This window comes from Mastigoproctus giganteus, chromosome 13 (assembly GCF_048544385.1).
Source record: "Mastigoproctus giganteus isolate SK-2022 chromosome 13, ASM4854438v1, whole genome shotgun sequence".
NCBI lineage: Eukaryota > Metazoa > Arthropoda > Arachnida > Uropygi > Thelyphonidae > Mastigoproctus > Mastigoproctus giganteus.
In genome coordinates, this window is record NC_143587.1 from 96,042,774 (window position 1) to 96,055,457 (window position 12,684).

Sequence of the window (12,684 nt, forward strand, 5' to 3'; positions counted from 1 at the left end):
GCAGGTTTACCTGAATGTTTATTTTCACCACCTGACTTCTTTCTGGCTCTTTCTTTCTTTTTCTCTGGACTCCTTGGTTCTGGAGTTTCTCTGAATAAGAATACATCACATTATAAGCTTAATCTACATAAAGTTCTCTTTATTTATGAGGAGCATTTCAGAAGTTTTCTGTATGCAACACCAGTATGTACTGGTCTGCACAAGTGAACTCCCATTAGTTCTAACTTTAGTAGTAATTATCTGTTGTATATAAACTTCATGGGAAAAGTGAATGGTATTTCTTTCCTCAACTATGGCTAATGAAATACTGAAGTGAATTTCTCATGTATAGGTGTTTGGGCAGTGGTGAGGAGTCTAGTGATAGGAAACTTCCATGCGAGTGTCAATCTGCTGAAGGAAGCCTTAGGGACCTCACATAATCAATGCAGCCAGGGTGCTTCATCTTGACTACATGACGTATGTCATGTTCTTCATCTATCAGGCTTATAATTGATCATCGTGGGCTATCTAGTGGCACCATTAATGGTAAATATTATGCAAGGATGTCATGTGATAAGTTGAGAAATAAGCTACTTTGAAAGCAACTTGAACTGCTAGAATGTGTACCTTCAGGAAAATGCAGCACCACATCACCATTAGAATGTTCCACAACTAATGCAGGCCTGGGATTAGGAAGTGCTGGCACATTCTCTATTTTCTAGATCTATCTCCATGAGATTAGCTTCTGTTTTTTTGGGCAAAGTAACCACTTTGTAAACACGTTTGAAACTGTAGATGCCATCAATAAGGCTGTTAACAGATCATTATGTTGCCTGAGCAAGAGATGAAAATGATTTATCTTGTCAGTAGGAGAAATGCATTGACCTCGGTAGAGATTACACTGAGTAACTGACAGACGCAGTTGTTGTGGCATATTATTTTTATATTGAACACTTGCATATGTAACATAATCAATTGCATAATGGCAACTTCTGAAATTATCCTCATTATACAGTTTAAACATACTGAAAAAAAAAAAAAAAAAAACTGGGTAAAAAATATATGCTGAAATGTACAAAAACAATTTCATATATCTTACAAATGACTCCTGAATAAGTATCCTATACTACCACAGGATTCCAATTTTTTATGATCTTGGATAATAACACCTAATCACTCAAGGTAACCATGCAAAATGTGATCCCTAGATTTAATGCCAACAATATGCATTTTACCACCAGCCTCTCATGCAATTACATCTTTGAATTTGGCACTGTTCCCAAGAACTCTCATAATTGGAAAGGGTTGTTTATAGAGTAATATTAAGGCAACCCAAGCCATAAAGCATCAGTTCATGGTGCCTGTAAATTAAGTTTCAAGGCTGGTTTAGGATGAAAAAACTGGAACATTCCAGGAAAAACACTGGAACATTCCAATAATTCAGCCTTTTTTTAAAGAGTTTCAATAATTTCTTCATATTATTGATTAGGTTCAGACTATCAAAACATAAAGCAAATGAAGAGACCATTATTCTATCACTATTACGAAGTTTTTTTTTTTTTTTGCATTAGCAACTAAGGCCATATTGCTCCGGGATATGCGGTGGTCATTCCCTGACCTTTCCACATCCTCCGTATTTGGTGGTGACGGGCTCGAACCCCGGTCTAATCAAGAAGCGTCTGCTACGCACTGCTGCTCCTTCCCACCTGGCTACGGAGGCGCCTATCACTATTACAGTATATATTATTAATAGCATTAAGTGTGATGAAAGTACTAACTACTAAGATGTAGCATGGAATGACTGCATCTTTAAAATGTATAGCAAGACATGCTTTATAGAGATATGTTATAACTGATGCAGAATTTTTGAAAATCAAACTACCTGCAGTTTGATTTTCAGAAAAACTGAAACAAGAGGTCTTCCCTAATATTAAAACTAAGACTAAATTTAGCTAAAAGTATATCTAATACTTTTCTGTTCAATCATAGATCCAATCAAGACTGTGGACCAAGGCTGTGGCTCACTGTGTGTGCTACTAGTTATCATTTCATATCCTAGAACATTTGAAGTGGGTCCGTTGTAAAGAATTCTTAAATAACAAGTTCAAAAATACAATCAAACAATCATAAATCAGATTAGCATTAGCATTAGCATTAGCAGAGGCATATGATGCAAGAAAGCAAGCTTATTCAGCATCAGCCAAAAAAAACAAAAAAAAAAAAAAAAAAACACCCACTCCCATTTCACCCCTCCGTTCGTTCGAAATACCTGTCCAGTTGAGCTTTAAATTTGTTTAGGCTATCAACTTCAACAACCAGTGATGGAAGTCGGTTCCACCAACCAACCACCCGCTGGCCAAAGGCAAATTTCCGCACATCTATCCGACATCCGTCCTTCCTCAATTTGAATTTATGCCCTCTGAGGTGATTATTCTGAGAAAGATGAAGAATCCCATTGGCATTGAGCATGCTCAAACCATTCAAAGCCTTATACACCTCTATCAGATCACCTCGCCGGTGCCTAGTCTCCAGACTCTGTAATTTGCAAAACTTAAGCCTTTCTTCGTAAGAGCAACCCTTTGTTCCATTTACTAATCTTGTTGCCCTTCTCTGTACCCGTTCCAGCAGCTCTACATCCTTCTTGAAATGAGGCCTCCAGACCTGTATACAGTACTCAAGATGTGGCCTTACCATTATCTTATACAAGGGAATAATCACCTCCTTATCCCTGCTAGAAAAATTCCTGTATATCATTGACAAGACACCATGAGCTACTCTTGCAGCTCGTCTGCACTGCTCAGAGAACTTCATATCTGCCTGCACAATTACCCCCAGGTCCTTTTCATTCTCCACCACTGTCAGTGTAGTACCGCAGAGTTGATATGTTGCTCTGGGGTTACTGTTTCCCATATGCAGCACTTTACATTTGTCGATGTTAAACCTCATTTGCCACCTCTCAGCCCATCTGTTCAACCTGTCCAGATCCTGTTGCAGCAGCATAGCGTCAGTATTGTCCTTAACGACCCTGCCAACCTTTGTATCATCTGCAAACTTGGACATTAAACTTGATATCCCATCATCAATATCATTCATAAACACCGAAAACAACAACGGACCCAACACTGAACCTTGAGGAACTCCACTAATAACATTAGTCCACGTTGAGCAGTGTCCATTGATTACCACTCTCTGTCTTCTGCCACTCAACCATCCCCTTATCCATAGCAGCAATTTGCCTCCAATGCCACACTGCTCCAATTTGTGCAGCAGTCTTCCATGTGCAACAGTATCAAAAGCCTTTCTAAGATCCAAATATATAATATCAAAGTTATTCCCTGCATCCAGTTCTTTTGTGACTCCATCATAGTATCCAATCAAATTGGTCAGGCAAGACCTGCCCTTAACAAAACCATGCTGCGTCTGAGCTATAACTGAATTCTTGTCTAGATGATCCTGCAGTGCTTCTTTAACCAGTGCCTCCATTAATTTACCTGGAACAGAAGTTAAACTAACAGGTCTATAATTACTTGTGGCAGCCTTTGAACCTCCTTTGTGAATTGGGGTCACATTTGCACATCTCCAGTCCATAGGTGCACCCTGCTACAATTTGATAACCTTCTGGCATTTTCAATTCTTAATAACTCCTCATGTGTGAATGTAGATGCAAAATACTCTGCGTGAATGTAGATGCAAAATACTCGTTTAGATTGTTAGCCACCTGAGCAGGATCCTCAACTGTTGAACCATCAATATCCAGTGGACCAATCTGATTCATCCCTTTCCTTTTCGAGTTCAAGTATGTAAAGAACTGTTTTCTGTTTTTCTTTGCATCTTTTGCCAAGTTTGTTTGCTATCTGAGCAGGATCATCAAGTGGACCAATCAGATTCATTCCCTTCCTTTTAGAGTTTATGAGTAAAGAAATCTTTGCTGTTTTTCTTAGCATTCTTTGCCAAAAATTTCTCGTAATCTGCCTTCGCCTGCCTAACCTCCTTTGTGACTTGATTACAGACTAGCTTATATCTGCCATAGGCTTCTGTGTCGCCTGATAATTTATATGTATCCCATGCATTTCTCTTCTCTGCCATGAGTCTTATTAGTTCATTTGACAACCATTTAGGCCTAAACCTTGAAGTGTGTGTGTGTGTGTGTGTGTGTGTGTGTGTTTTTCATCCATATCAACTCTGTACACTACCTTAGATTCTATGTCCAAGGAAGCTCTCATAATTATGGCTAAGGGTTTGCTTACTTCCTTTGCTGCCTCCTTTAATATAACTGGATAGATCCCATCCACCCCAGGTGCCTTTTTTATGTTTATCCCCAACAATCTCTCCTCCACTTTCCTCTCAGTTATTACAAAATCATCCAGCTCACTGCCAATGTTTACTTTACCTACATCATTCTCCTTCCTGAATAACTCCTCATGCGTGAATGTAGATGCAAAATACTCGTTTAGATTGTTAGCCACCTGAGCAGGATCCTCAACTGTTGAACCATCAATATCCAGTGGACCAATCTGATTCATCCCTTTCCTTTTCGAGTTCAAGTATGTAAAGAACTGTTTTCTGTTTTTCTTTGCATCCTTTGCCAAGGATTTTTCATAGTCTGCCTTTGCCTGCCTAATCTCCTTTGTGACTTGGTTACAGACCAACTTATATCTATCATAGGCTTCCATGTCACCCATTAATTTGTATGTATCCCATGCATTTTTCTTCTCTGCCACATGTCTCATTAGTTCATCTGACAACCATTTAGTCCTAAACCTTGAACAATATATCTTAGTTGGTATGTAAAGCCTGGTAGCCTCCAAGATTAGTTCCTTGAATGCTTCCCATTTTGAGTTTGCTGTTGGTAACATCATCAGTTGGTCCCACTGTATAGAATTTAAATACTGTCTCAGACCATCATAGTCGCCTTTACGAAAACAAAAACCCTTCCCTTTACCTCTGATGGTAGTTACCTCCTTGAGTAAATCCCACTTCAACACACTGTGATCACTGCCACCTAGTGGTTCATTTATCTGCAGGTTCTTAATGCATGAGGAATCACTACTGATAATCAGATCAAGAGTATTGCTCCCTCTCGTTGCCTCACGAACATGCTGATGTAGAAAACAATCATCCAATAAATCCACAAAAGCCTTGCTAGTGTGCGAGTGACCAACCCACAAATTCCAGTCAATATCTGGGAAATTAAAGTCCCCCATTATAAGACTCTCTGATTTACTGGCCCACTCTATTTCCCTGTACAATATCTTATTATACTCATCAGAGTCATTAGGCCTATAGCACACTCCTACTCTCAATTTTGATTTCCCTATGCTTATGTCACACCAAACTGACTCGACGCTGCCCTGTCCATCGATGTCGACTGGCTTCACTTCCTTGGACTTTATGTGTTTCTTAATTAATAGCATAACCCCTCCTCCCCTCCTGTCCTGTCTATCCTTTCTATACACATTGTATTCCCCAAATTCCAGTTCCGCATTACTTATATCTGTGTGACACCACGTCTCTGATATCCCAACAATATCTGCCTTTGATGTTTTGAGCAATACCTCAAATTCATCAAATTTATTTACCAAACTCCTAGCATTGGTGTACACGCAGGTATACATGCACCTGTTTCTATTCTTAGCTACCCTAACACAACCCATGTGTTTACTTGTACCGCAATGGCTCCCAGCAGTCTCTGAAATACCCTGCATCTTGTTTTTCAGGCTTCTGCTCATTCTAATAGAAGCAGTGCAAGAATCTCTTTCACCTCTGCCAGTGGCTACTGTCAATCTATTGGTCTTTGTCTCCCCCCAAGCTAGCAGTTTTCCGACCCACCTAACACTGCCTCGATAGCATCAGCAAATATTCTTGCACCCTTTCTATTTAAGTGTATCCCATCCCTGTAGAAGCAATCTCTCCTGTTAACAAGTACAGTCCAGGCTGAAAAAAATTCTACCCCTTGAGCCTTGCACAATCCCTCCAGGGCCGAATTGATCGACAAGGCTCTCATCATATACTCCCTCCTATCGTGTCTGGGCAGAATTGCAGACACTTTCAAGTTCAACCCTAATTCACGGCTTTTTTTCAACAGTGACCTGTACTTGCTAAGTAATTCCGCCGGTCTCCTACTCTTAATATCATTAGTGCCAACGTGTACAACTATATCACCTTTTGTGCCCTTAAAAGATGATATCCGTTCTACAACATCATCAACCTTTGCCCCTGGCAGACATACCCTGGTCCTATTCCACCTATCCTTTTTACAAAGGATGTTCCCCGTTTCCCTGACAATAGAGTCACCAACAAGTACTAGTTCCTGTGGGACCAGCGCATTCTGCCTAGGGGGCTGCTTCTGTGTTGCCTGATGACCAAGTGCAAGCTCTGGCGTTGATGTGGGCAGCTGAGAGCTTGATGGGCCCCTCAATTTATTTCCTTCAAGGGCATCCACCCTGTCCTTCAAGCTCTCATAAAGGCCCATAACAACGCTGAGTTGTCGCCTGATTTCCTTGCACTCCTTACATCGTGCACACACAAAGACATCCCCCTTGGCAGTATCATGTCCCGTACCCGACTGCTCCGCAAACATCAAGCAAACAGTGCATTTTAATAGACTGTGATTCAGAGGGCAACTGCCCCCCTCAGTTCTCCCCTGAACCACAGCACTCCCATTAGCTTGAGCCTTTTGCTTTGCTGCTCTGGTCAGAGTCATGATTCCGATTTAATTCAATAAAATTCAAAACAAAAATTAAATCCTTAAGTTATATCCCAAAACAGTTATGTTATATATATATTTTTTTCGGTATCTAGTGTTTTCTACGAGTTCCCTTTATACAACTTCCGTATCACGTGTACCACTATAGTTATGTATTAATTATTTGTTAGATTAAGTCGTTACATATATATATATATATATAGAGTTAAAAGTACAATTTAATTGACAATAAAGTTTATCAAGATTAATAGATTTACTGATTAATTGGCAATATTATATTATGCACTATACGACACTAAGCTTATGCTATCGTGTAAAAATGGCGGGAATTCACGAACGGTATTTCTACAGACTCGTAAGTATTGATTAGCTTCCAAATCTCGCTATCTCAATTTAGAATAAACTAAGGCTCCTGACTAGGTCTATAATCTACTTATAGAAGATAATTTGATATAACAGTTGGTTAATAAATCGACTAAATTTGGTTAAAAAAAAAAAAAAATTTGGTTTGTGACATGTCGATTTGATACCGTTACCGATACTAAGTAATATCTACAAAATCTCTGTCTAAGTTAAACTTTAAACTAAGTATCGTAACTAGGAATATAAAGCTACTCTAGAAAATAAGGTAATATGACAATTTAAACTAATAAAGCAGAAAATAAATCAGGAAAAACTTCTCTGTTTGAAGAGCTTTAAGGAGCAATGTCCGCACAGGCTCTTACGGAACTGCTAACTATGCTGTGCACTTACAAATACTGGGGCTCTTCAGAAAGAGAAGAGAATGAAGTGCAGTACATAAGCATATATATAATTTTATTATTTTATTTTATGGCAACCCAATACATTTGCAATCAGGAAAAAGCCCTATGATTCAAGTTTTAGGAACTATGATGGATAAACATACTTTTCAAGTATGAGGTGTAAAAATGTATAGGGAATTTGCATTAGCATAGGCATATGATGCAGGAAAGCAAGTTTATACAGCATCAGCAAAAAAAAAAAAAAAAAAAAAAAAAAACATACCCATTTCACCCATCCATTTGCTCCGAAAGTTTATCCATTTCTTCCTTGAATTTATTTAAACTATCAACTTCCACAATGACAAATGGAAGTTTGTTCCAGCAATCAACCACCCGCTGGCTAAAGGCAAATTTCCACACATCTATTCGACAACTGTCTTTCATCAATTTGAGTCTATGCTCCCTTACGTATGTAATCTGAGCAGGAGGGAGAATCCCATCGGCATTGAGCATGCTCAAACCATTCAATGCTTTATACACCTCTATCAGATCACCTTGCCGGTGCCTAGTCTCCAGACACTGCAATTTGCAAAATTTTAAGCTTTTCTTCGTAAGAGCAACCCTTTGTTCCATTCACTAATCTTGTTGCCCTTCTCTGTACTCGTTCCAGCAGCTCTACATCCTTCTTGAAATGAGACCTCCAGACCTATATACAGTACTCAAGGTGTGGCCTGACCATTGCCTTATACAAGGGAATAAACACCTCCTTATCCCTGCTAGAAAAATTCCTGTATATCATTCACAAGACGCCATGAGATACTCTTGCAGCCCATCTGCACTGCTAAGAGAACTTCATATCTGCCTGCACAACCACCCCCAGGTCCCTTTCATTCTCTACCACTGTCAGTGTAGCACCACAGAGTTGATACGTTGCTCTGGGGTTGCTTTCCCATATGTAGTACTTTACATTTGTCAATGTTAAACTTCATTTGCCACCTCGAAGCCCATCTGCTCAACCTTTCAAGATCCTGTTGCAGCAGCATAGGTTCAGTAGTGCCCTTAACAACACTGCCAACCTTTGTATTGTCTGCAAACTTGGACATTAAGCTTGATATACCATCATCAATATCATTTATAAATACAGAAAACAATAATGGACCCAATACTGAATCCTGAGGGACTCCACTAATAACATTAGTCCACAATGAGAAGTGTCCATTGATTACCACTCTCTGTCTTCTCCCCCTCAACCATCCCTTTATCCATAGCAGCAATTTGCCTCCAATGCCACACTGCTCCAATTTGTTCAGCAGTCTTCCACGTGCAACAGTATCAAAAGCCTTTCTAAGATCCAAATATATAATATCAAAGTTATTCCCTGCATCCAGTTCTTTTGTGACTGCATCATAGTATCCAATGGTCAGGCAAGACTTTCCCTTAACAAAACCATGCTGTGTCTGAGGTATAACTGAAGTCTTGTCTAGATGATCCTGCAGTGCTTCTTTAACCAGTGCCTCCATTAATTTTCCTGGAACAGAAGTTAAACTCACAGGTCTATAATTACTTGTGTCAGCCTTTGATCCTCCTTTGTGAATTGGGGTCACATTTGCACATCTCCAGTTTATGGGTACCTCCCCTGAGTCCAAGGAAGCTCTCATAATTATGGCTAAGGGTTTGCTTACTTCCTTTGCTGCCTCCTTTAATATAACTGGATGGATCCCATCCACCCCAGGTGCCTTTTTTGTGTTTATCTTCAACAATTTCTCCTCCAATTTACTCTCAGTTATTACAAGATTATCTAGCTTACTGCTAGAGTTGAATACACCTCTGGCATTCCCTTCCTAAATAACTCTATAGGGAGTTATTCAGGGAGGGGAATGTGAATATTGATGCAAAATATTCATTTAGTTTGTTAGCTACCTGAGCAGGATGATCAACAGTTGAACCATCGATATCAAGTGGACCAATCTTATTCATTGCCTTCCTTCTAGAGGTTACACAAGTAAAAAACTGTTTGCTGTTTTTCTTTGTATCCTTTGCCAAAGATTTCTTGTAATCTGCCTTCACCTGCCTAACCTCCTTTGTAACTTGGTTACAGACCAGCTCATATCTATCATAGGCTTCTGTGTCACGTGTTAATTTATATGTATCCCATGCATTTTTCTTCTCTGCTATATGTGTCATTAGTTCATCTGACATCCATTTAGGTCTAAACCTTGAACAATATTTCTTAGTTGGCATTTAAAGCCTAGTAGCTTCCAAGATAAGTTCTTTGACTGCTTCCCATTTTGAATTTGCAGTTGGTAACATCATCAGTTGGTTCCACTGTAAAGAATTTAAATACTGTCTCAGACCATCGTACTAACCTTTACAAAAAAAAAACTCTTCCCTTTACCCCTGATGGTAGTTACCTCTGAGTAACTCCCACTTCAGCAAACTGTGATCACTATCACCTAGTGGTTCCTTTATCTGCAAATTCTTAATGCATGAAGAATCACTACTGATAATCAGATCAAGAGTATTACTCCATCTAATTGCCTCCCAAACATGCTGATGTAGAAAACAATCATCCAATAAATCCACAAAAGCCTTGCTGGTGTGTGAGTGACCAACCCACAAATTCCAGTCAATATGTGGGAAATTAAAATCCCCCATTATAAGACTCTCTGATTTACTGGCCCACTCTATTTTCCTGTACAGTTTCTTATTATACTCATCAGAGTCATTAGGCCTATAGCACTCTCCTACTTTCAATTTTGGTCTCTCAATGCTTATGTCACACCAAACTGACTCGGCACTGCACTGTCCAGTGATGTCGACTGGCTTCACTCCTTGGATTTTATGTGTTTCTTAACTAATAGCATAACCCCTCCTCCCTTCCTATCCTGTCTATCCTTTCTGTACACATTGTACTCCCCAAATTCCAGTTCTGCATTCCTTATCTCTGTGTGACACCACGTCTCTGAAATCACAACAATATCTGCCTTTGATGTTTTGAGCAATACCTCAATTTCATCAAATTTATTTACCAAACTCCTAGCATTGGTGTACACGCATGTATACATGCACCTGTTCCTATTCTTAGCTACCCTAACACAAACAGTGTGTTTACTTGTACCGCAGTGACTCCCAGCAGTCTCTGAAATATTATGCATCTTGTTTTCCAGGCTGCTGCTCATTCCAATAGGAGCAGTGCAAGAATCATTTTCACCTCTGCCAGTGGCTACTGTTAATCTATTAGTCCTTGTATCCCCCAAGCTAGCAGTTTCCGACCCACCTAACACTGCCTCGATAGCATCAGCAAATATTCTTGCGCCCTTTCTATTTAAGTGTATCCCATCCCTGCAGAAGCAGTCTCTCCTGTTAACAAATACAGATCAGGCTGAAAAAATTCTACCTCTTGAGCCTTGCACAATCTTTCCAGGGCCGAATTGATCGACAAGGCTCTCATCATATACTCCCTCCTATCGTGTCTGGGCAGAATTGCAGACACTTTCAAATTCAACCCTAATTCGTGGCTTTTTTTCAACAGTGACCTGTACTCGTTAAGTAATTCTGCCGGCCCCCTACTCTTAATATCATTAGTGTCGACATGTACAACTATATCACCTTTTGTGTCCTTAAAAGATGATATCCGCTCTACAACGTCATCAATCTTTGCCCCTGGCAGAGATACCCTGGTCCTGTTCCACCTATCCTTTTTACAAAGCATGTTCCCCGTTTCTCTGACAATAGAGTCACCAACAACTACTAGTTCCTGTGGGATCAGCGCATTCTGCCTTGGGGGTTGCCGCTGTGTTGCGTGATGACCAAGTGCAAGCTCTGGTGTTGATGTGGGCACCTGAGAGCTTGATGGGCCCCTCAATTTAGATCCTTTGTGGGCATCCACTCTGTCCTTCAAACTCTCATATAAGTCCATAACAACGCTGAGTGGTCACCTGATTTCCTTACACTCCTTGCATCGCGCACACACAAAGACATCCCCCCATGGCAATATCATGTCCCGTACCCGATTGCTCCACAAACATCATGCAAGCAGTGTATTTTAAAAGGCTGTGATTCGGAGGGCGACTGCCCACCTCAGTTCTCCCCTGAACAACTGCACTCCCATTAGCTTGAGCCTTTTGCTTTGCTGCTCTGGTCTGAGTCATGATTTCGATTTAATTTGAATAAAATTTCAATTTCAGTACAACATTATAACCCTAAACTTGTAACCCAACACAGTTATAACGTTATATATATCTTTCAGTATCGAGTATTATCTACGAGTTCCATTTATATAACTTCCATATCAAGTTATGTATTAATTAATTATGTCACATTTGTAATCTAAGTCGTTATATGTATTTAGTTAAAAGTATAATTTAATTGAAAAATTCATCTATTCAAGGCCTTATACACCTCAATCAGATCACCTTGCAGGTGCCTAGTCTATAGATGCTGATATTTGCAGAACTAAAGCCTTCCTTGGTAATAGCACTCCTTTGTTCCCCTCATTAGTCTTGTTGCCCTTCTCTGTACTCATTCTAGCAACTCTACAACCATCCTAAAATGAGGCCTCCACAACTGTATGTAATACTCAAGGTGTGGTCTGACCATTTTCTTATACAAGGGGTAAATCAACTCCTTATCCCTGCTAGAAAAATTCCTGTATATCATTGACAACATCCGGTGACCTGCTCTGGCAGCCTATCTGTACTGCTGAGAAAACTTTATATCGGGATGCACAATTACCCCCCCCCCCAGGTCTTTTTCATTCTCCACTATCCTGAGTGTAATATCATATTGGTATGTTTCTTTGTGGTTAATGCTATCCATATGCAGTACTTTGCATTTGTCAATGTTAAACTTCATTTGCCACTTCTCAGCCCATCTACCCAACTTTTCTATATCTTGTTGCATCTTAACAACTCTGCCAACTTTTGTATCATCAGCAAACTTTGACCTTAAGCCTGATATACCTTCATCAGTATCACTGATAAATTTACAAAACAACAAAGGGTCCAACACTGAACCCTGGGGGGGCTCTACTAATAACATTAGTCTATGAGAAGCGGTGCACATTGATTAGCACTCTCTGTTTTCTCCCACTCAACCATCCCTTTATCCATTGTAGCAACTTGTCCTTAATGCCATAATGCTCCAATTTGTACAGCAGTCTTCAATGTACAACAGTATAAAAGGCTTTCTTGAAATCCAAGTATATGACATCAAAATTATTTTTTTTGCATCCAGTTCCTTTGTAACCATATTATA

General features: G+C 39.7%; 1 protein-coding gene across 4 annotated transcripts in view; it reads right to left on the reverse strand.

Annotated features, from left to right (window-relative positions):
- Positions 1-12,684, reverse strand: part of LOC150076271 (uncharacterized) — a 695,145-nt gene that overhangs the window by 121,229 nt on the left and 561,232 nt on the right. For all 4 annotated transcript variants that reach the window (XM_090388135.1, XM_090388136.1, XM_090388134.1 and 1 more), the window contains one exon: positions 11-90. In XM_090388135.1, coding sequence (XP_090244261.1) covers positions 11-90 — 80 coding nt within the window. The remainder of the gene's footprint in view (positions 1-10; positions 91-12,684) is intronic.